This window comes from Siphateles boraxobius, unplaced genomic scaffold (assembly GCF_051911475.1).
Source record: "Siphateles boraxobius isolate OS27281-9 unplaced genomic scaffold, OSU_SipBor_1 119, whole genome shotgun sequence".
Taxonomy (NCBI): Eukaryota; Metazoa; Chordata; class Actinopteri; order Cypriniformes; family Leuciscidae; genus Siphateles; species Siphateles boraxobius.
In genome coordinates, this window is record NW_027508721.1 from 4,626,353 (window position 1) to 4,651,988 (window position 25,636).

The 25,636-nt window shown below is 38.1% G+C and overlaps 2 protein-coding genes across 11 annotated transcripts in view; one reads left to right on the forward strand and one right to left on the reverse strand.

The window, feature by feature from the left end:
- Positions 1 to 11,294, forward strand: part of rbm47 (RNA binding motif protein 47) — a 35,333-nt gene extending 24,039 nt beyond the window's left edge. For 5 of the 10 annotated variants that reach the window (XM_077204751.1, XM_077204761.1, XM_077204770.1 and 2 more), the window contains 5 exons: positions 374 to 1,097; positions 2,040 to 2,511; positions 3,900 to 4,106; positions 5,170 to 5,360; positions 7,286 to 11,294. In XM_077204751.1, coding sequence (XP_077060866.1) covers positions 405 to 1,097; positions 2,040 to 2,511; positions 3,900 to 4,106; positions 5,170 to 5,360; positions 7,286 to 7,537 — 1,815 coding nt within the window. In that variant the 5' untranslated portion in view covers positions 374 to 404 and the 3' untranslated portion in view covers positions 7,538 to 11,294. The remainder of the gene's footprint in view (positions 1 to 373; positions 1,098 to 2,039; positions 2,512 to 3,899; positions 4,107 to 5,169; positions 5,361 to 7,285) is intronic. The other 5 variants (XM_077204786.1, XM_077204790.1, XM_077204795.1 and 2 more) reach the window with 2 other exon arrangements.
- A 3,144-nt stretch (positions 11,295 to 14,438) lies between these two features.
- Positions 14,439 to 25,478, reverse strand: tyrp1b (tyrosinase-related protein 1b). The gene is made up of 8 exons (XM_077204801.1): positions 25,401 to 25,478; positions 22,095 to 22,450; positions 21,676 to 21,986; positions 20,247 to 20,451; positions 18,733 to 18,900; positions 18,384 to 18,563; positions 18,033 to 18,182; positions 14,439 to 15,321 (listed from the first exon to the last, which is right to left on the reverse strand). The coding sequence occupies exons 2-8, from the start codon at positions 22,447 to 22,449 to the stop codon at positions 15,122 to 15,124; spliced, it is 1,569 nt and encodes a 522-aa protein (XP_077060916.1). The 5' UTR covers position 22,450; positions 25,401 to 25,478; the 3' UTR covers positions 14,439 to 15,121.
- Positions 25,479 to 25,636: the final 158 nt, after the last annotated feature.

Here is a 25,636-nt window from a genome sequence, read left to right on the forward strand (position 1 = left end):
TAATATCAAATTAATATCAAATTTTCATATGGTACAACATCCACCAGTAGCATTTCAAATTATCTTTTGGTATTATAATATAATCTTTTGGTATTTCGTTTAAAAAATGTTTTTAGTCCAAAACATTTCAATTTTAATACTGGCTATATATCAGCCGTAACATGGAAATATTTATTGACCATAATTTTAATATTGGAACCTACCTAGTTAATATCAGGCACTGGGATTCCAGTGTCAATATAAATATCTACTTAAATTAAAAGTTATTGAAATTGTATTGTTTATGGATTTATAAAATATTTATTTAGTGATGCTCATTGTTTGTTTTCAGTACAAAATACACTAACCGGATGAATTTTCCATCTCTTTTTAGACTCCAATCCTGATTGGATGCTTATTTCAGAATGACAGCAGAAGACTCCGCCTCTGCCGTTGCCATGAGTAACCCTAGCCCTCCCTCCTCTTCTAATGCCTCCTCTGGACATCCACAGCATCACTGCTCTGTCCCAGAAGGAGTGGCCGGGGCCCCAAATGAAGCTGCACTTGTGGCCTTGATGGAGCGGTCAGGCTACGGAATGGTGCAAGAAAACGGACAGCGCAAATACGGCCCACCACCTGGCTGGCAAGGTCCCTCGCCCCCACGTGGCTGTGAAATCTTTGTAGGTAAAATCCCACGTGACGTCTACGAAGACGAACTGGTGCCAGTATTTGAGACTGTTGGACGGATCTACGAGATGCGCCTTATGATGGACTTTGATGGGAAGAACCGTGGTTACGCATTCGTCATGTACACGCAGAAGCATGAGGCCAAGCGAGCGGTTCGTGATCTCAATAACTTCGAAATTCGTCCAGGAAGGTTGCTAGGTGTGTGCTGTAGTGTAGATAACTGCCGCCTCTTCATTGGCGGAATCCCAAAAACCAAGAAACGTGAGGAGATCCTGGAGGAAGTTTCCAAGGTGACAGAGGGGGTGCTGGATGTGATCGTGTACGCGAGTGCTGCGGATAAGATGAAGAATCGTGGCTTTGCCTTTGTAGAGTATGAGTCTCACCGTGCTGCTGCTATGGCCAGAAGAAAGCTCATGCCAGGACGAATTCAGGTTAATACCATTTTCCATTGGGATCAAAGGAATTGATCAGCTGTTTTCCATACAACAAAAGTCATAGACCACATCTGCTAAGCTCTAAGGTTGATGATACACAGGGGAACTTTTTGAGCAATGTTGCTGGGCAATCTTGCCGAGCGATTGTTGCTTGGGCACTTTCCCATTGAAAATGGGCAATAAATTTCCATCTGGATAATTTAGATCGGTCGTGGGCCCTGTGTCTCATCTGGTTGCCTGTTGATGGCAACATTGCCCAGCAACATTGCTCAAAAAGTTGCTCTGTGTATCATCACCATAAAACAAGACATAAAGCATTATAAAAGTATTTCATATGACTCGTGTGCTCTATTCTACGTCTTCTGAAGCCATATGATAAATTTTATTTCTTTTCCACTAATAATTCTCTTACCCAGTGAGCTGTTGACTTAAGACCGAATCAATGAGTCTTTGAGTTTAGACTCAGTCAAATCCATTACAATTTTTTTTTATTTTGAGACAATTCTTTTCAATAACAAACATGACTGATCCGATTCTGAGTTAACTGACTCACTACTTCACTGATTGGATTCAGTGATTTGGTCGCATTGTTTTGGTAGAAGAGATTTTTATTAGTGGCTTTAGTTTTCCTTTGTTCATCACATGGCTTCAGAAGACTTTGCTCACAAGTCGTATCTACTGCTTTTATTGTGCTTTTATCATGTTGTGCTATTTGAAGCTTTACTGATATTCTGTTGTTGCATTGGAAAACAGATGTGTGAAGATCTTTTAAAAGTGTGTTCCTTTGGGTTGAGGGGAGGGGGGGTATAACAGCATGGGGGTTTGGAATGACATGAGGATAAATAAACAATGGCAGAAATTTGGGGGCAAACTACTCATTAAATCTTTCTATGACATTTAGTGTGTACTCCTGCCTTACTTATATGTGTGTGTATCCAGCTGTGGGGTCATCAGATTGCAGTTGACTGGGCAGAACCTGAGATTGACGTTGACGAGGACGTCATGGAAACAGTAAAAATTCTGTATGTGCGGAACCTGATGATAGAGACCAGTGAGGAGACTCTACGCCAAACCTTTGGCCAGTACAACCCTGGCTGCGTGGAACGTGTCAAAAAAATCCGAGACTACGCCTTTGTTCACTTCGCCAGTCGAGAAGATGCTGTGGTTGCAATGGACAACCTGAACGGCACAGAGATCGAAGGTTCCCGTATCGAAGTGACCCTGGCCAAACCTGTGGATAAGGAGCAGTACACTCGCTATCAGAAAGCATCGAAGGGAACAGCGCCTGCGACAACAACTCCCGACAACACCCAACAAAGTTTTGTGTACCAGTGTGATCCATATACACTCGCCTATTACAGCTATCCATACAGCACACTCATTGGACCCAATCGAGACTACTTCATCAAAGGTTGGAGAACTCATTCTCTCTATTCTCTAAGACCAATAACTTTATGAACTGCAATACCATTTGATGAAATTACCTGAAAACATTGCTAACAATTGCTTTTTCTTGACGACCTTAAGTGTCATGCTATTAAATATATTTGGGAAACTAGATTGTTTTCCAACTCTCTCTTGCATAACAGTCCATATTCACACAAGTAACCAGACTTGATCTGTACAAACAAATGTAGGGGATGCATTACAATGAATGCGAAAATGATGTCCCCTTTAACCCAGAGCTATCGTAAGTCTAATCCTTTAAAATAGTGGTTCTCAACGGGTTGGAAGAAAAACAATGATAGAAACCATAAAAATCAAAACCCATGAACTACCCAAGGTAAAAATAAAATCAAAAAACTGAATGCATTCAGGGTTTTAAAGTACTTAAATAATAATACTTAATTACCATTTACATATTTTGGGGGGAATTTGTGACAGTGATTACATTTGTATGTTTTGACTCAATACAGTATTCATACTTTAACTTAAATTTAATGAAGATGAAAAATGGTTTGGTTTGACAAAAATTTTGAGCTGTCAGTTATTGACTTTCAAGTGATTGTCATGTTAATAATGTTCCGTATTAGTTCATGGTGATATGAGGAAATTTGTTTACTTTTCTACAATAAACAAGTTTGGTACTGTAACTGCTATTTGACATCCAATGTAAAATCCAGAAGCAAAACCAGTTGAGAACGACTTCTTTAAAAGACAATTTTCCAAACAAAAAGCTCTCCCCTGTTTGTTGCTAATCACATATTTAGTATGGCCACTAGATGGCATGCACTTTGTGATTGTTTTGGGCTGAAGAGCTGAGATCCACAATAAGTATGATACTGAAACTAATGATGGGAATCTGGTATTGTTACATTTCCTAACCCATAATCATCAATTATAAATGCTTGTGGTTGTGGGTTCGGTTGCAATAGAGAATTGTGATTGCATATTCAATCCGAGACATATTTGCTCATCCATTATCTGATTACCGGTATATGAAAACAAAAAGTTATCTTTACTTTTCATTTCAACTTTACTCAAGCACCACTCCCATCTCAAAGAACAGAAGGAAATTTGAAAGAGGTGTTCACACTAACAGCAATTTGAATTAGAATGCTGAAAAGTGATGGTGCTTAATCTACGCCTTATGTGTAGCCGCACCCATATCTTGATAATGAAGTCACCCCATGCGAGCAAACCTTTAAGCAAATATTTAGAAATTGAATAGAAAGCTAATTACTTTATTTTAAATGTCTGCTCAACATTAAGCACTGGGGTTACCAGTAATTGTATATAGGTATGTGCCTCCTTATGGCTCTGTACCTGAACAGCACCTCCTTTCATTTGTATCTCAAGCAGGTACTGTAAGAGGTCGTGGTCGTGCTGGGGCCGGTAATAGGGGCCCAGGGCCCCGCGGCTCATACCTTGGTGGCTATTCAGCTGGCCGAGGCATATACAGCCGCTACCATGAAGGAAAACCCAAATTGATGGACAAACCTTACGAGATCATGCCCAATCTAGAGCTGACAGCTGTGAACCAAGTGGGCATGAAGCCTGGCACAAGTCAGTGTGAAATTAAACCACATGCATACAGAATTTAACTCAGTTGTGCTCGTGTCCATCCAGTGGAGGCAGAATCTGAAACAATCTGGAAACAAAATCTATAAACTGTTTTCATTTAGAAAAAAGGTTTCTGGATCATTTATAAATGCTATTACTGAAATTGAGCCACCAGTAAGTTTCACATTCAGCTCTTACGTTTAAAAAAATCACAATCAATTAAATTGGAGTTATTCAACAACATTTAGAGATACATTTGTAAGACACATTACTGCCCCTACTGGTCTGGAGAGGAACACCAACTTCCTTTTATTTTGACAGCTGCCATAGCTGTCACTGCTTACCCCAGTAAGCAGGCTTTTGATTTTTTTTATTGCTTAAAAGCTTCACTTTTTCAATTATATACACAATGTTCAAACAATGCATAAAAACTCTCAAAATGTTATATACCTCCTGATAAAAATCAATGTACAGTCATTTGAAAAGACAATTATTAAGGACAATAGGATCAAACAGTCCAAAGAACTAAGCAATCAATAAAAATACTTTGAGAGTATTTGAGTTTGTTTGTTTGGGCATTGAGTTGAAGGTTCTTTATCTTCTTACTAATCAGCTGCTCTGTCGAAATTAACTGATCCTGCGGAATTCTGATCTGAGATCAGTAAACTCCTGACTCGAGTGTTCTGACATCACGTAAATCTACTGATCCTAAGACTGAATTAACGTGGGGAATGAAAAGAGTTTTTGTGCATGGAAACAATGTGTGAGTGTGTGAAAGACAATGTGTACGTGGCTGTGTGTGGGTGTGTTGTTTTTTTGTCGCTAATCTTAAGCTGAGTCATACACTTGTTGTAAATGAGGACAGGTTGTGCAAGTCTCAGTCTTTTTTCTGCATTTACCCTTTATCATTCTTGCACTTTCTGACTTATCTTTCACTTACCTGCATTTTTACATATGTTACACAGTGATTTATAATATGTGCTAATTTAAACTATACATTCTCCTTATTTTGCCATTGTTCTAATTGAACGTGCGTGTGTGTGTGTGTGTGTGTGTGTGTGTGTAGTGGCTCTTCCAGCACTTGGTGCCCAGTACCCTACTGTGTTTTCTGCTGCTCCAGCAAATAAGTTAATGGATGAAGGAAAGATGCACGCAGTGGAGCACCTGATAAACCCTTTGGCCCTCCAGCATGACCCCACAGCTGCCTCGGCCAGTGCAGCCGTCATGCCTGCAGTCTCCACACCACCCCCTTTCCAGGTACTGACCTGCACCTCACCAGATGCGACTTTTCGCAGTTATTATAACTTTTGGATAACTCTAATACCATGAGCACATTTGTTTGTCCACATCTAAAGTGAAAATGCTATGCTACATGGCACATTAACAGCCAATGAAAACATATTTGATGTTTATTGTACAACTATGTGGAGCGTGATTATGCCTGGAGCGTTGGTGTTTTCTTGCACCTCAAGATTCCTCTGATACTTCTTTCATGAGACTTGAATTTAAATTGCACAATAAGAAATATTAATTAAAGGAAGTAGAATTCAAATGACCTGTAATTCAAGGAAAATGATGAAACTAACCTTTTTTTGTTTTGGTTTATTTCGATGGTCCCTTTAACACATTCTGTTGACAATAAGAAACGTTGCACCGACATGTGGGTTAGGTTTAGGATAAGTTGACATGTACTGTACTTGCAAAGTTACTTAAAGTCAGTAGAATGTCTGTTAGGGGACACAATAAACATCACAATAAAGAATTAGCAGATATTAACCGGACAGTCAACTAATACTGTAATCAGAGAGATTAATTGGCATGTAGTTACAAAGCGACTTATAGTCAACAGAATGTTCAAAAGGGACCATCAAAATAAAGTGTTAGCTAATTTTTAACTAGAAAAGGAAGTCTCTTGTCAAAAGAACTTTGAAAGCCTTGTCTGAAAGCAAAATGCGTTTTCAATTTTAAAGGTTTTAAAGGCCTTTATATTCTACTTACTTTAATTCCTATTCAAATTCCAATTTAACTCCCTGTTCAATTAAAGTTCCGACTCATTAATTAAAGGGACCCCAATTCTTAAAATATGAACCCAGACATGCATAAAATGTTATAGCCTGTAATGCAAGAATTAACATGACCATGTTAAAAGACTATTATAAGTCTAAAGCAAAGAAAAGGGTATTTGTAAAATATCAGAAAAATAATGACAATACAGATCAAAAATGCACAATGCCTAGTAAAACTCTTCACATCTGTATGGAAATCTGAATGGATCTTGTGCTCATACATGTGTGAGCAAACATATAATATATAAGAACTTTAATAAGACTGTTAATGTGGGGGAAAAAAACAACAACCTGTGATTATAGCCTTTATTGTTGCTTTATCGCGTATAGTTAGGACTCTGTGTAAAGCATGGTCAGTGTGGCAAATTTGCATGGCCAACAAGAGTTAAATCTACATGGTGAACTTTTTCACCCCAATCAGATTCCTATTGGAATTTCTGGATTTTGTCTGCAAAATACCTCCAACCAATTGTAAATGTAACCACACCTTAACTCTTTCCCCGCCATTGATGAGATTTTTCATCATAACACAACGCTTCCCTGACATTGACAAGTTTTTCAGGCAATCCGTGTTTTCACTGTTATTCTGTAGGGGGCAATATTATGCATCTTCTGAAATAGTATAGCATCTCCGGATCCAAAAACAAAGTGAAGATCTGCGTAAACCAGGAGCGGATAGAAGTTGCTTACACACATTGGAAGCTAACAAGATCATCAAACATTTAAACATTTACCGAGAAAAGTGACAAACCCACAAAGAAGTATATGTCTTTGCAAGCTTTGTGGTGTTGATGGGCTCAATCTACAAGATCTATGTTTTGATCATGGTTCTGAATCTGATCCAGACGAAGCGTTGACGAAAACATGATTTTCACTTCTTTTTGTAATAATAAAAAATTTTTTAAGAACTTTACCAAGTTCAAGTGTTGATAAAAAAGAATAAAAGGTAGAATCATATTTTGTTGTTGTTGAAGAGCAGAGGCTTTGTTCTTTCTTTTGATATATTGTACACAAGATTTTTGTAAAAATGACCAAAAATGTTGACGCTGACTGGCAACTTTTTCAGTAAATGCTGGCTGGGAAAGAGTTAACAATCTATCTCTCTCTATCTTATAGGGGCGACCTATAACACCCATCTATGCTATGGCTCATAATGTCCAGAGGATCCCGGCTACAGCTGCCAGTCTGTACGGGGCTGGGTACATGCCTTTCGCCACCCACGCCAACACTGCCACGCTGGCAGCGCTGCAGAAGAACGCTGCGATGGCCGCCGCAACCTATGGAGGGTACGCTGGGTACATGCCTCAGGCCTTCCCTGCCACTGCCACCTTCCAGATGCCCATCCATGATATATACCAGACCTACTGAGACACCCGCAGCACCAATCACAACGACTTACAATTATACACACCACATCACCACAGGCCATCAGACATTTACGCTGCATCTATGAAGTCTGCTGATTAACTGAACCACGCAGAGTGAAACTGACATACTCACAACAAAACTAACACCTTATGACTCGTGTGAAGCTTCCTGGAAGCCTTTAGATTTGTGTACAAGTTAACGCTGGCAGCAAGGATGTACATTTCTGCTAGATTTACTCACAGCTTCATCAGACCCTCTGGCCCACATTTATTAATCCAGACGTATGACCTAGACCAAAACCACTTTTATATGCTACTGATTAGCTAACTAGGATAGGTAGACATTTGTGTTTTATGTTGTGGACTCAAACCCCTGCAATGTGACCAAAACCTTGCCCACTTTTCCTTTAGACCAATAGGAATCAGTCTGTCAGTTCGACTTCTTAAAGGACTTGACCACACTTGCTGATTTCCAAAGCCATCACACGACTGAATGAATGACAACATGATCATTTGCATATTTTATCATTCTGCAAAGGTGTTGTTTATTAGTTGATCACCAGTACAACCGGCGGACTGACTCCGTGTGATATGTTCATATGAAGAAATTCAAAACCGAGCATTTAAGACTTGCAGAAGCACACCTACTGACAAATCACCTGACATATCTTCCCCAAACACTCCAGCTGAGAATCGTGAGCCAGAGCGGTTATGTCATCGCACAATCCTAATACCACTCCTCTGCGTTCACGGCCACAAGAATACCGAAGGAGCGTTGTAGTATTAGTGGATTTTTAAAAGAGTTTATTTAATGCCTCACTATGCTTTAGTGCATTTACTTTTGTTTTGTGAAGAAAAACGAAATTGACAAAAAAACTGTAAATGAACAAAAAAACCTGCTGAGCAGAAACTTCAACAACCACAGAAGTAGAAGATTTAAAGTGTTTCATGAAAATGCTGTATTTTGAGTATAACATATATTTGCGAAATGTTTTGAAGATGTCGGAATCTTCCGTCCACTGGGTTTTTTCTGCACGCGAGTCCTGCATTCATTTTTCCTCCTTTACTGTTTATTGCTTATGCATTTTTATATTTAGATTATTTTAAGTTTGTACTATTTAGTTGGCTTGAAGACTTTTCAGATGTTGTTTTTATTGTCTAGAGGTTATTTTTTTCTTTTCTAAACTGGAAGATAGACAAACACTGTTTTCCTTCTCAGAGGCAAAATAAGTTTGAGTGTTCAAGAAAAAGCAAACTGGAAAAAGAGAAAAAAAAGTCAGTTGAATCTATGCTGGATAACATTTGTTCTCTTTTAAAGGAACAGATCACCCAAAAATGAAATTTCTGTCATCATTTATTCACCATGTTATTCCAACACTGAATGACTTTCTCTTTTTCTGTGGAACATAAGAGAAGATATTTTGAGAAATACAGCATTCCTGTCTAAAACTGTAGAGTGTGATGGAAGCAATGCCAAGGTTATTGGTTCGATTTCCTGGAATCCATGAATTAATGGATGCAGATTGAATGCAGTGCAAGTCGCTTTGGACAAAAGCGTCTGGCGGTGTTTTTTGTTTTGTTTTGTTTTGTTTTTTTCATACAATGGAAGTGGGAACCAAAAACATTTTGGTACAGGTTTGGAAAGACATGAGGGTGAGTAAATGATTTGCAATGATTATCAGAATTTTCATTTTTGTTTAAACTATGCCTTTAAAATGTTTTAAAAGCACAAACTGGACTGACAAAAAAGTAACTGGGTTGAGGATACAGCACCATTTATGATGACTTAAGGTCCGTTCACACCAAGAACAATAACTATATTGGCGTCCACAACAATGCACAATATCGTTCTGTTTATTCTAAGTTTGAGCGCTGTTATGTCGTCCGCCACTTTAAGTGCTCAAGCTCTTTAATGAAGGATGGATTCTGATTGGCTGTCAATGTTTTCATCAGCTGGAAAAAAAACATTCCTTTGTGTTGTGGTGTGGACAGCTATTCTTTTAAATTTAGAACAATTTTTAAAACTCCATCCGTTTTGAAATCGATTTAGCTATCGTCCTTCGTGAGAACTTGACCTTTAGTTCTGCTTACTTGTGCTTGTTGTGTTTTAGTTAATAGTTGATGACCAACTGTGAGCAGCCCTTATTTTTCAGACCACTACTGTGATTCCCAGCATCCAGTCCTGTGCATCATTAGGAGAACACAGGCTCCCTTATATCCGCTTTTGTGCCATTAATATAAACTGCACCTGAAGTACTGTTCCATTTACCGCTTAACCAAATATGTTGATGTTGTTTATTAACGGTCTCGAGTTGCAGGATAAAATCAGGTTAATGGCGTGATTCTCTCATTCTCCCGGTCATAATTCTTCCTATAGATGCGTGTAGATACAGCTGACAGGCCATAGAGTTTTATATAGTTTTTTTTTCTTTAGTAGTTTTAACCCTGCAGTTTTGTAGATCACACTCCATATTGTGTAGCTACTGTAGTAAAGATGACTGTTCTGAGGTGCACTTAAACATTTTTGAGGGTTTAGAAGTTCTTGTGTATGTACTGTATGTGCTTCATAATATGTGTTTGAGCAGGCACTTTTGTTTTTTTAGGGGTATTGCGATACTCCTAGAACTGGAATAAACTGGACCAAACTGAAACCAGGGAGCTCAGAGAACCGGTTAATATCGTCATTGCCTTTTCAATGACTGCTGTATGTAATATGTCCTCTTGAAGAATGTTGTATGCCACCATGCCTTCTGTAGGACTGCGTATGTCACGTGCCTTTATACAGACTGCTGTCTGTCAAGTGACCTCTTAAACACTGTTTGTAATACCACGGTGCCTCTTCTCTCCTATTTTCTTTCAGAAAGTCAAGTTTTTGTTTTTTTTTGTTTTTGTTTTGTACTGTTGTGTCTATGGGGGCTCTGAGTGTTAGAGTGCTGCTTTATGTTGTATTATGCTTTCATGTTCTAACAGAGTTGATGTTTTATTAAGTATAGCCTGTTTTTCTTTTTAGACGGGGATAACTTCACAATATACAACCAAACAAAGAACGACAATCCACGCAGTTCACATCACGTAAGCTAGAGACACATTTCTGCACACTGCTGCCATCATCGAGGACAATATCTCTCGGTTATGGCATGTCTGTGTGTTTTTGAGAAAAGTGAACTATCCCCAGTAGTCGGTTATCTAATCTTTTATTATGAGCGAAGCAGTCAGGATATTTAATATATACAGTACATTGTTTTTGTGTATGAAGTAAGAGGAAATGCTATAATATATTTTAAGAAGACTTTTCCATCTCTTTGTATGTGCTCTAGAGAGTTTAACAACAACAAAAACTTTTCCTTTTTGCCAATGTGTTCAATGCAAGTAAACTCATGCAAATGTGTGCATGTTTGTGGATATATCAAAGTGGCAATAAGTTGCCAGTATGGTGTCAATACTGGCCCAAATTGATCATGCATTCATTGGCAAAACGTGCTTTCTTTTGCGACCATTTCATAAAACACTACATGTGTAGCGTTTTTTTTTTCTTTTCCTTTTTTTTAGACTTGTTTTTTGTTACTAAAAAACAAATGAACAAGACAAGGTGACCTCGGCTGAGGACATTTAGATAATGTAGAATGCTATTGCCAAAATATTCTTATCTTTCCTTTTTTTTAAGATCTACTAGAACTGTTTTCTTTCTTGCATTGTTTGTTTAAGGCTTTTTGGCATTGTTGTATTTATAGAGGTAGTTTAATAAAGCATTTTCAAAAGAGGAGTATGATCTGTGCTTGCCTTTCCTACATGTGTTCTTTGCTCTCCATTCAAACAAAATGATTTCACTAAAATTATTAGCAATTTTACTAATTTTTAAACATTTTAAACAATAATATTTTTAACTTTACTGTTTTATTTCTGTTTTTTTTTTTTAAATGATCTGATCAGATAATGTGTAAAGTTCATTAGATTAAATTTTACAGACAATGAGGGTCTTTCTCAATTGAAGATGTCTTTTGGTGATGAACAATGTCCTCAAGTGTACCAAATGGTTTTAGCTAGAGCACGGATGCCCAATCCTGTTACTGAAGAGCTACATTCCTGCAAGGTTTGGTTCCAACTCTATTCCAACACTTAACTGTCTGGTTTCATAAACAGGGCTTAGATTAAGCCAGGATTATGTCTTAATTCAATTAGGACATATAAGTAGCTTTTATAAATGTGCCTTAGACAAAAAATATTACTGGTGTGCCCCCTGAGACAAAACAATGGCACTGACATATTTGAAGATAAGTCAGTGCACGTTGCTTTCAGTTAAAACAGCTCAATCATGCATTTTAGTCTGAACCGGTTCCTGAAGATCTTAATTAGTTGGTTAAGGTGTGAACTTTGTAAGACGTTTGGTTTGTCCTAGAAAAGGATTAAGCACCTATGAACTAAAGTGCCATTTAAAGGGATAGTTCACACAAAAATTTAAATTCTGTCATTAATTACTCACCCTCATGTAGCTCCAAATATGTGAATAAAAGCCTGAATTAAATCTGTTCATCATATAAAGTGATCGTGTCTCTTTTGAAAATTCAGACTAAACTGCTCAATTCATATAGGTCCTTCTCAAAAAATTAGCATATTGTGATAAAGTTAATTATTTTCCATAATGTTATGATAAAAATTTAACTTTCATATATTTTAGATTCATTGCACACCAGCTGAAATATCTCAGGTCTTTTATTGTTTTAATACTGATGATTTTGGCATACAGCTCATGAAAACCCAAAATTAGCATATCATGAAAAGGGTTTCTAAACGAGCTATTAACCTAATCATCTGAATCAACTAATTAACTCTAAACACCTGCAAAAGATTCCTGAGGCTTTTAAAAACTCCCAGCCTGTTTCATTACTCAAAACCGCAATCATGGGTAAGACTGCCGACCTGACTGCTGTCCAGAAGGCCATCATTGACACCCTCAAGCAAGAGAGTAAGACACAGAAAGAAATTCTGAACAAATAGGCTGTTCCCAGAGTGCTGTATCAAGGCACCTCAGTGGGAAGTCTGTGGGAAGGAAAAAGTGTGGCAAAAAACGCTGCACAACGAGAAGAGGTGACCGGACCCTGAGGAAGATTGTGGAGAAGGACCGATTCCAGACCTTGGGGGACCTGCGGAAGCAGTGGACTGAGTCAGGAGTAGAAACATCCAGAGCCACCGTTCACAAGCGTGTGCAGGAAATGGGCTACAGGTGCCGCATTCCCCAGGTCAAGCCACTTTTGAACCAGAAGCAGCGGCAGAAGCGCCTGACTGGGCTACAGAGAAGCAGCACTGGACTGGTGCTCAGTGGTCCAAAGTACTTTTTTCGGATGAAAGCAAATTTTGCATGTCATTAGGAAATCAAGGTGCCAGAGTCTGGAGGAAGACTGGGGAGAAGGAAATGCCAAAATGCCTGAAGTCCAGTGTCAAGTACCCACAGTCAGTGATGGTCTGGGGTGCCATGTCAGCTGCTGGTGTTGGTCCACTGTGTTTTATCAAGGGCAGGGTCAATGCAGCTAGCTATCAGGAGATTTTGGAGCACTTCATGCTTCCATCTGCTGAAAAGCTTTATGGAGATGAAGATTTCATTTTTCAGCACGACCTGGCACCTGCTCACAGTGCCAAAACCACTGGTAAATGGTTTACTGACCATGGTATTACTGTGCTCAATTGGCCTGCCAACTCTCCTGACCTGAACCCCATAGAGAATCTTTGGGATATTGTGAAGAGAAAGTTGAGAGACGCAAGATCCAACACTCTGGATGAGCTTAAGGCCGCTATCGAAGCATCCTGGGCCTCTATAACACCTCAGCAGTGCCACAGGCTGATTGCCTCCATGCCACGCCGCATTGAAACAGTCATTTCTGCAAAAGGATTCCCGACCAAGTATTGAGTGCATAACTGAACATAATTATTTGCAGGTTGACTTTTTTGTATTAAAAACACTTCTTTTATTGGTCGGATGAAATATGCAAATTTTTTGAGATAGGAATTTTGGGTTTTCATGAGCTGTATGCCAACATCATCAGTATTAAAACAATAAAAGACCTGAAATATTTCAGTTGGTGTGCAATGAATCTAAAATATATGAAAGTTTAATTTTTATCATTACATTATGGAAAATAAGGAACTTTATCACAATATGCTAATTTTGTGAGAAGGAACTGTAGTTTTAAGATCTCTATGAACTTTTTGAAGTGTTAAAATGGCTGTTGCATAGCTGTCAACGGAGGGACAGAAAACATATTTCATCAAAAATATCTTCATTTGTGTTCCGATGATGAACGAAAGACTTACGGGTTTTGAACAACATGAGGGTGAGTAATTAATGACAGAATTTTCATTTTTATGTGAACTACCCCTTTAAGATTCAAACATGCAGTACTGTTTGTACCACTAGGGGGCAGCAGTGCAGAGGGACCAGATGAAATGGCATCTGATGACCTGTGTTATTGTAATATGGCTGAAACGGTTAGGTTTTTCTTAACATGGCCATTATCTTCAACGAGGTTGTTCTTTTGTCTTTGTCTCGAGAAGCTACTAAGTGGAAGTGTCATACTTGACATGATATGGCTTGCTGAATTGGTTAATATTGCCACTCCTCAGTGGTATAAATATGTGCAAGGTCAGCCAGGAGGAAACAGGCTTTATTTAATGTGTTTTTCTTTGTAAATAGGGTGACATAAGGTGAAGTGGTATGAATGTTTAATGATTGATTGCCCTTTAAATATCAGCAGAAAATCAAATGTTAATAGTTGCCACAAGGGTTGTCATTTCAAATGTTTTCATTTTCATCACAATCATGCTTCACAGTGGATATAATCAAGTTTCAAGCAAATAAAAACGCTCCTCCTAAACATAAGCCACCATACAGAATACAAATCACTTACACATGAAATTTATGGTAGTTTTTAATTATTATTTTAATTTTTGAATGAAAATTACAATATGTATTGTACCAAAATTGCAAAAATTGTCATCCCATTTTATATTACCACAAGATGCTTTTTATTCTGGACACTTTTGTTGTGATGGATTATGATTATTAATATCATGACACTATTATGGCATCACACGAACCATAGTTTGGGTCTGTGTATAGGGATGAGGATATTATCAAGAATTTTATATTTATGGTAACTTGGAGGAGTTATTTTCTTGGAAAAAATGATTTACGTACAATATATATATAAAATGTACTTAAGACTTATGTAATGTTGGCACTCTTGGAAAGTTGGTTGTTGCTGCAGAATCGTCTGCGCTGAAATGAAACTTTTTTTTTTTAAACTTTTATCAGAGTAATATAAAAGAGGTCACACTGTACAATACGTGTTCGAATGGCATTCATAAGCACTCTATAAACTCAAGGTGACACATTAAACAAGGGCACATATGACAGTATTTCTCGCTGGACATGAAAAATATGATAATAGTCATACATTTAGCACCTGTGTCCACAAAACTTTTACAATGCTTTTGAACGCTAATGATTCATAACTCAAACTCCTCCAGTACAGGGTGGATGCACAGTGAAATAATAAATGTGCTTAAGATGTGTGTGTTTTTAGTTCCTCAGTCACACCACAGACTGAGAAGCATGGCGCTGGTCCTCTGAGTAACGCCTGAACTGTTCCCCTAGCAACGGCTCCAGGCCCTCAGCTGAGCGGTAAGAGCGTGCCCGAACAGCACACCCGATGACTCCGCCCATCACAGCCACAACAAGCACCACGGCTACAATCGCTATGGTGATGATCTCTGAAATAGTGTATGACCGAGCTGGGGAGGGAGAAAGAGAGAGATGTTTTGGTTATGTATCTATATGTACTGTTTACAGTGTGTGCGTGTACTCCTTATGTGTGTGCAATAACTTGTATTGGTGAAATGCAGAGGACAGATTCCGAGTGAGAGTTACCATACTTGGCCTTCACATGTCACTTTCACCATAAAAATATAAAAAGATGAACTAAATTTTTAATTAAGTGTGGCGGCTGCAATTGCTCTCATGTTGGTTTGCTAACGGCCTTTAAACTGGTGTCGTGACAAATCGGGTCTTCCCTCGAAATTAGGTCTCCATTAGGACCCCAAGAGATCACATTGACTTTGAGTGAGTACTCTCTTTACTGTGATTCCTGCAATCTCAAGCCCGATCTCATGAGAAAGCGTATTTTACAAGGTGGTGATTTAGTATGAATTCATACGATGTGATTTGTACAAAAATGTACGATTTATGGGAAAAAAGTAAACATGAAGGTCCACCTCTAAACCTAACCATCAGTGGGACAGGTTGTCGCCTACAAAATCATATAAACAATAATGTTCAATTTTGCCACCAATTCGGCAAAACGTAAAATAGTTATAAATTTCCATGAAATTGTGTTAGCAAAATCGCGCTATGATCCATGTTGTTTGAACTATGTTATAATGAGTATTAAAGGAATAGTTCACCCAAAAATGAAAATTATCCCATTATTTACTCCCCCTTAAGCCATTTTAGGTGTATATGACTTTCTTCTTTCAGCTGAACACAATCTGAGTTATATTCTGGCTCTTATGTCCTGGATTTTCCATGTGACTCCAGGGTTAATAAAGGCCTTAAAGCAAAAAATATCCATATTTAAAACTTTATAAACTATAATCACTGGCTTATGGCAAATGCGCTCGTTAATAAGAGTTACGTGGCTTTTGCAAGAGGTGTCTATTGGCCCTGTCCCAAATGGCACACTATTAACCCTTTGGACTACTTTTATGATAAATGGATGCGCTTTTTGGAGCTTCAAAAACTCAGGCACTATTCAATGCCATTCCTGGGAAGAGCCAGGATATTATTTAATATTAGTCTGATTGTGTTCGGCTGAAAGAAGAAAGACATACTCCTAGGATGGCTTGAGGATGAGTAAATTGAACTATTCCTTTAAAGGCTATTTTAGTTATCTTACGTACAGTACTAGTATATTTCAAATTCATATTATTTGTGTACTTGGTATAACTCTTAACTTTATGGATGACCCAAATCGCCTGACCCGACTCGATGTTTTATGCAACAAAAAATAAATAAAATAAAATGCAAGCAAATGATGACAATTTTCTTTTTTTTGGGTGAACTATTCTTTTAAGTAAGCCTAACTTAAAGCAACACTATGTCGTTTTTGCGGTTTTTGCTCTCGGGGTCCCCCTATAGTTGGGAAACAGTATTGTCTTCTACTACTGTCGTAAAATCCGTCATGGTTACACCAGGCCATACACGTGTGCATTTGTTGACAAGCCGATACCGTCTTGAGTTCTCGTGGGCAGACTGCCAGCGTTGCGTGTGAAATGTCTTCATCCCAGGTACATTGGCATATATTTCAGCATGTCATATGAATATAATTTCATGGGTTTTATTTTTTTCAAACGTCAAAAGATCGCGTAGCTCACGTTTACAAGACAGCGTCATTATAGTAGCCTATTGTCTACTGTTTTACATAATGGATATGCTAATTCAATTTAATGTTTGTGCGGTAGGTAATAGCCATATATCGTCAATATTATAATATCAAGCTACCATAGATGAATCTGCAAATTTGAAAATCGATTTGCATTATAGCCAGAGGCAAGACACTTTCACCAGAAAAATAAATACACAAACATATCAGCCTGCAGACATTAGGATAGTTATCCTGAAAGATTATTTATTATAAACATCGTAAACTAGCATGTTAGTGTAGAAACCAGATTGATAATTCGCTACTCTACTAGTATTACTCATGAAGATAAATGGAGGACCAGATAGATTCCGTAACATGGCCAGGCCATGTTATTCAGCCTTTTACATTTCGCGCGATAGTCAGCTCCCTGACTCCCTGATTTATTTATAAATGTATAATCACTTTACAGATGACTGACTGCTGCGCTTGTGACAGGGTGCATGTTACTGAAAGAACGAGCAGAGAGAGACGGTCGCGCGCGCGCACACTCTCACCGTCTTCAAACTGTCTTGCTCTCCCTCCAATAGTGATCCTCGTCCAGTCTTTTAATATGTCACTCTCCCTTTTTCTTCTTTTAGTCTCCTCTGACAAAACCTTTGCCTTCTTCCTTTTAGTTGTTGGTTCGGTCATGACAACAACATACAGACGGGTCTCAAACGCTAGTTGGGCTCTCACATCAGAATTTCTGAGGAAATGGGGGGAAGTGACGTATGCCGTAAAGGAGTTGAATTTTGTAGTGTTTTTTGTGCTCCTGTTCCTACCCGAAACCCAAAGTTACATAGTGCCAGTAAAAGTGATACAGACAATGTCAGGCTATGGCAGACGTGTCATTAAACCTTGTAAGTCGATGTACCATCACAAGGGTCTTGGAAATATTTAATGAAGGTTGAAAAACTACATAGTGTTACTTTAAAGTTATCCTAATGAAGCTTTCCAGAAATGAAAGTTCACAAGGTTTATGGGTTTATTATGCTCTTTTTTTTTTTTTTTTTTTTGCCGTGCATGCTATCACCAGTCACTTACTTGGCCACTGAACCTCATAGGTGTAGCCCAGGTTGTCTGGGGCGGTGACAAACATTTCAGCATTTCTGATTGGTGGCCAGAAAGGGACCATGTTGAACTCTCTGTTGTGACCAATCGGAGCATTTTCCTCAGGATAGGCCACTGTTCCTGCTGCATAAGCGCAGAGAACACTGGTTAGGATGCAGCTGAAACATGAAATTCTTTTTGGTTAGTTATGTATATCCTGTATGTTGTGTGTGTGTGTGTGTGTGTGTGTGTGTGTGTGTGTGTGTGTGTGTGTGTGTGTGTGTGTGTGTGTGTATGTGTGTGTGCGTGTGCGTGTGTGTGTGCGCGTGTGTGCGTGTGATTTACCAGCAGTGTGCCGCTGAAGCCATTCATCAAAAATGGCATCGGTGAACGTGTGAAGCAGGACAAAGATGGGGTCGTTTGGTGACAGGTGAGTCTGTCCACCTGTGCCATTTAGAAACAAGTGAGCCAAGTTGTGCAGACTCCTCACTACTGGGTCATAGTTTCCCTGAGGAGCGCTGTAACCTAGTGACACAACAGAACACCAATTAAAAGTCCCCTCATTTCTCCAAAAGGCTGCAAAGAGTTTATACAGGTGGTTGTTTGTTTGTTTGTTTGTTATGCTAGTCTCTTTGTCTGTGGTGGCTCCAAACATATTTATCTTAGAAATACTGCAGCTGTGTGTGTATCATACCCTCAATAGTGTTCCTGAAGCTCTGAGAAGAAGTTGAGTAATACGGTGGCGTGTCGAAAGTGTTCAGCTCGAGACAGTCAATGACATCCTGTGGTTGTGGTAATCTCTGAACCATGGGTCGAGCCACATTACCAGCAGGGTTTCTTCTGATTGGACTTGACTCTGAATCTACACACCAAAGCAGAGAAGGTACATTTTAATTTTGAGCTTCTGATAAATTTTGATGAAGGTCATTTTTTCCCCCCCAGAATCTATTAATTTGTTTTGAAAATACATTAAAAATGCAATTTAAACAGACTGACTTGAAAAGGATTTTTCTATAATGGGTATGTTTTAAATTTCTGAATCAAAATTATTTTTTTATATTTAATTTGGAGCCATTTCATAAAGTAAAAAAATGTCTGGGTGCTACAACTGTCCTGATATCATACTAAGAAAAAAACTTCTCATTAAGTGTCATATACATTTTATATATGAACAACTTTTTTTCTTATAGGAAAAATATTTTAATATTGTAACAAAGCTGCTTAACTGCTTATTAATATTTGAAAAACTTTTGTCAGCCAAATCATGTGGTTTGACCAACACAGTCAAATGGTCTAACAACTAACAAGGAATAGTAATAATAATAATAGTAATAATAACAACAATATTTTAATAATGAAAATGACACCTAAAAGATCACCATGACTGTATGTCAAGGTCAATAAGTCTTTAAAATATAAAATAACCTTTTTATGATAATGCATGATTTGTTCAGGCTGTAAAATGTCATGTGGTGCAACTCCCCCAAAATAAAATGATGTATATTAATTATTAATTCATTTTTGTAAAAACTATGATTATCTCAAAAAATATATTTAAAAACTTTGTTAAAGAAAATAATAATAATTATTATTATGTATTGACACATATATCCAAGGAAAATATGTTATTACTTTTTACTTTATAGTTGCACCTCATGACATATTTTGAGTAATTCAGTTTAAAGTTTTCATGAAAATGGTATGAACATTTTTCAAAACCACAATGAATAAAACAATATTGTTTTTATAAGAAGCTTGGCAGTTTTTTTTTTTTCATTGTGCTCCGTCATTAGTATTTGACCCATGAGCCAAATCTCTTCATGAGCTCTCGCAGACTGTGAGAAAGAAGCATCATAAGATTGAATATTCTACTATTCCGTTTGTCTGCAATCGTGAGTCACATACTTGCAAATACTATCACATGATCCTAATCGTTCTGCCCATATAAGGTTTGATCTTTCTTCTGAGCTCTCGAAATGCCTCAAAGGATTAGTTCAAACAGCATGTGAGCAGTCTTAGGTCTTGGAATGCATGAGTGTGTGTGTCTTACTGTTGCAGATGGTCTCCAATGTCTCACACTCCCCCACACTCTCACAGATCTCCCACCGGGGAGAGGACACAAAATTAAACGTGTGTTCCTGCAGAATTCTGTGTATATGTGTTTGAGTGATGTGTGTGTTACTGGTATGTTGTGCGAGTGTGTCGTACTGTTGCAGATGGTCCCCAGTGTCTCATACTCCTCCACACTCTCACAGATGACTCTCCACTGAGAGAACACAGAGTTGGAACTGATGCCATTGGTGTCAAAGCTGCTTCTGGCTCCCAGCAGGTCATCAGTGCAGATATCACACTCGTTGCCTCCTATAGCAAAGTTCCAGTACGGCAGGGCAAACGACGGGTCCCCCAGCATGTCCTGCACGCACACACACGCGCACGCGCACGCGCACGCACACGCACACGCACACACACACACACACACACACACACACACACACACACACACACACACACACACACGCATACACACACGCATACACACACATCCCCAACATGTCCACTTAGCTGATTTTGCTATCACTAGGGAATTGTTGATATTTCTGCTCACTGCACAAGATAATAAGACTTGCCAAATTGATTTTTGAGTAAAGCATAAATCCAACAAAACTTTAGACGTTTATGCTTAAAACAAGAAAAATTTACAAATGACAGGGGAAAAATCATTTAATTCAAGATAAATTCTCTGAAAAAAGTCTTATTATCTTACATAGCTTTAGTTCTGAAGAAAATCTGTTTTAAGGATATTTATTTTTATTGGAAAACAACAAAAAAACACTGATTAAAGATGAAATTCTTTTAAATTATTTTTTTCTGCCACATAAGACAAAAAGGCTTTTCATAATTATGATATAAAAAGTCTTCATTATCTGAAAAGTCAAAATTATAGCATTGAAAGTCCTCATTTTGAAAAACTCTAAATCAAAGTTTTTATCTATAAAATAACTTAATCTTTATCATTTAATGTATAAGTGTATGTCTTAATTTGAACTTTCTATGACATATGATGTGCAAGGCACAACTTTTTTCCTATGTGGCATAAATGGCCTTCCAAAGGGAAGTTTCACCCAAAAATGACATATTTTGATTACTCACCTTCATCTCATTCCAAACCAGTATGACTGACTTTCTTCCACTGAATACAAATTAAATTTGAAAGAAGTTTTAAAGAATGCATTCTTCTCACTTTTCAACTTGATCTTTCACGCTTTAAAAAGAATATCAAACCATCGTAAAAGTGCGCCAAATAACTTCTGTGCCCTATTCCAAGTTCCTGAAGTAATACGATATCTTTGTATAATAAATAGATTAATCCTAAATCATAATCCACAACAAATAAAAATTTGCCTGTTTCTCGCCAATAGTTATAATCTGAGAAAACTTAAGATACAGGGCACGAGAAAGATCCAGTACGCATTCATTACATTTGGATGGAAAAGAAAGACCAGTGCATTCCTTAAAATATCTCCTTTTGTGTTCCATGAAATAAAATCATACAGTTTTGGAATGACGGGACATTATTTAATAGGTTTTGTAATTCAATTTCCTGTTGTATAATTATCATTATCATGATTTGTGTCACCTGCATGTCTCTCTCCAGTTGCAACAGGTGGTACCGGTGCCAAGTGACAAATCCTGGTCCTTCGTGAGAGAAATCCACACCTCCGAAGCTCTGCTGGCCTGGACCCATGTAAGTCTTACTGACCGAATAGTAGTGAGTCCAGACAAAGTAATTATAAATGGTGATGTTCTCAAATTGATCAGGCCCGAAAATCTCCTGATAGCGGCGGGTGCAGATGACCAGGTCAGGATGGACGGTTCTTTTAGCCTGGTCCAAAGCGTTCACAAAGGCTCTTTTCTCATCTGTAGACATCTGCATGACGTTACGTCGCACTGGGAACACAAACAGACTCAGGTGAGAAAGAAAGCAAAGCATTTGTACACATGTATGTATTTGCAGTGTATATTTGTATGTGTTGTATTTGGGATGTTTATCCTCACCCACAGTGACTCTTTGATCACAGTTTGGCCCTGTCAGACCATGTCGGCATTGCCCACAGTTAAATCCACTGAAGTTTCCGTTGCATTGGCAGGTTCTGTTAAAGAACCGCAGTGGCCATCGTTCTCTATCATCCCGGCCGTCGTGAGGATACTGAGGCCCGTGTTTGTGACGGTCAGCAGTAATTGACACGCATTGACCTCTGCCAGTACTGGATCCACACTCATCATTGGGCAGTCCAGTAGGTGATGGGCAGCAGGTGCCACTCTGCAGACCTTCTGGTGTCACACACTGACGTGGGAACTGAGCGTGCGTCAGCACAACGCACATTAGCACTAAACACACACTCTTCCACATCCTGGAAAGACAAATATGGACCCGCATGTATTAGGCTATGCTTAAACGGTTAGTTCTAGGGCTGTCACTTTTGTGAAAAAATTCTGTTCGATTTTTGAGACGTAAGTGTTCATTGAATCGATTGTAAAAATCGATTTTCCATGTCTAAAAACGTTTCCATTTTAAACGCCAAATATGGGCAAATCCACGGACAACTAACAGGCATTAGGACGAACGTAAAGACGGCGCTTGAGACACGCTCAAGTCAGCAATATTCCTGATGATTTATTGGCTTGAAGTTTCGTGCACAATGACAAACAGGAGTGCAACATTCTCGAAAAACAATAAGCAGAGTGGACTTCCATAACATCAGTGAAAAACATTCTTCAACAGTCTTCAACATGGCTGTGTTTAACGTTACGATTAGAACTGTCAAACAAATGTTGCCTACGTAGGCGATTGTAGTCCGAATCTGTATCTGTATGCATGAGACTGTCTGAATACCGGCAGAATTCACACTTTTGTAGTAAAAAGAGAAACAGTATGCATTAGTATAATTTGTTGTTATTTGTGTTTGTCAGAGCCTGCAGTTGTGTGATGCGCATCCGCTGCGGGCGTATCGTGACGAGCTGGACGCGCTCAAAGACCGTTAAAACCGATTCCCTATTTTCGTTTTCAAAACTTGTGTTGGTTGGTCCGATCGATTGTGCAATCGATTTTCGAACGTAAAGTGACAGCCCTAGTTAGTTCACCCAAAAATGTATGAAAATCATCTCATAATTTACTCACCCTCAAGCCATTTTTGGTGCATATATAAGTTATATATATTGGTCTGAAGTGAAGCGATGTGTTTTTTAATATTCATATTTGTAACTTTATAAACTATAATCACTGGCTTCCGGTAACAGCCGTATGCGAGTCGTGTTCTGGCCAATGGCCAACAGTCTGCAGCCAGACCCTTCTCGTTCTGGCGGAAGAGTGGCCTCTGACCTGGCATATGACGTATTGACGAACAAGGAAGCGCAGAGGATAGAGCAAAACAAAACATCGGTCACGAATTAGAAGTCTAAAACAAGAATTTTTAAAGAGAAATGTCGGAGAAGCTCGAGTCCTATTTGTTTGAACCACGAGAGGCGTCTACTCTCACCTAAGCTTGCGTTACTCCTACATCCTACGTCACGCGTCGGGTCAGAGGTCACTTTTCCGCCAGAACTAGACTCCCGTACGGCCGTTACCGGAAGCCACTGATTATAGTTTTTAAAGTTATAAATATGGAGATATTTTTTTTTTTACAAAAATGCGTCGATTCGCTTCAGAAGGCCTTTATGAACGCTCTGGAGCTGGATGGATTACTTTTAACATGGATGGATGCACTTTTTTGGGCTTCAAAATCTATGGTACTATTCACTCCCATTATAAACCTTGTAAAATACAGGATATTTTTTAATACAACTCCTATTTTGTTTGGCAGAAAGCAGAAAGTCCTATACACCTAGAATGGTTTGAGGGTGAGTAAATTATGGGATATTTACCCTTTAAAGAATAGTTCACTCAAAAATTACAATTTTGTCGCAGTTACTAAACCTCCTGCCATTACAAACATGTAATACTTTCTTTATTTTATGGAGAGGAATGAGGGTATGCCAGTTACTTTTGGGGGATGAAATATCCCTGTAAAATGGCACAGATTGTGCAAGTTAAGTTAATTAAAATGGGCAAAATCTAACGATCGTAAAAAAGCTGCCTTTAGTACTTGTAAAATTTGCAAACTATTTCAAAAATGGTTACACTTTATTTTGATGGTCCACTTTAAACATTCTACTGAATGACTTTCCAACAACATGTCAACTTACTCATTAGATTATTAGTAGATTATCAGGTTAGGTTTAGGTGTTAGGGTTAGGGGTTAGTAGAATAAGTTGACACGTAGTTGGAAAGTCATTTAGTAGAATGTCTAAAGTGGACCATCATAAAACAAGTGTTACCAAAAAAAAAAACATTTAAAAAAAAAAATCGGTATCAGTATTTTTGTCTCATCTCCGAGAAAATATACAGTACCTTAACATAAGATAATATGATAAATGTATAAGAAAAATTGCATGAGATTTTAAGAATTGATTTCAGAAAATATGTATTGAATTACGAATTAATGACAAAAAATGTTAAGATGTTTTGAACTCATTATTTTCCTTACCCTTGTTGACATTTTTCTTGTTTTAAGCATAAAACTTACAAAAATATTATTAGATATGCTTGTTTTAAGCATTTTTACTTTATTTATTTATTTATTTATTTATTTATTTATTTTATTTTGTAATTAAATCGGAAAAATTACATGTGAAGAGAAAATTATTTCATCAAAAAGCATTATGGTTTTGCTTCAGGAAAAAGAGTAACCCACTCATTATCTGCAAAAGAAATGGTACCTAAGGAAGCTGGTAAAGCTTTTGAGATCAGTGCAAAAATGTGCACAGTAAAGATCCATTCTTACTGCAGAAGATCTGAAAAAATGTAAGAAATGTATTACCCTGTCAAAGAGAAACAATGGAAAGCAACAGTTGATTTTTTTTCTCTCCCATTTTTTTTTTTGAAGTAGTAGCCTTGCAGTTGTATAACAGCCTTCCAGAAACATCTAAGTTATAGACTGTTCAAACTTCACAAACTCAAACTGTCTAACTTGCGGACTAGTTATGTCCTCAGAGTAAACCCACACACAGATCGCATTAATAGTTCTTACAAAATAAATTCAATTATTTCCTTCATCGATTTGTCATCTCAACTCTTATGATAGCAAAAAGAACCTGACAATAAATCCCATGCATTTAACTCACCCTGTTATGCTCATCATTAATTCTGAACTGATTTATTAAACAACAATTCATCCATGTCATGCCCTATAGTGGGCCATAATGGCAGTCTTTAAACAATGCAGTGATATAAAGTCGAGTAAAAAAAGATAAAAGTATAAGTACCTTATATCATCTGTTCTCTCTTTTCTGCCCCACTCTTTCTCTCACACACACTAGTGCCCCCCTGTGCTGCCCCCTGTCCAACTCTTTTATACTTACACCCCTCCTGACTGCACTCATCTCTCTGATCCCTCCGTCCCGTGATCAGCAGCCGGTAGAGGGAGGGAGAGGAGAGAGAGAACGGGTAAAGACAGAGTCCACAACTTTCTTACCTCTTTAATGAATGTGGTTCTTCATTT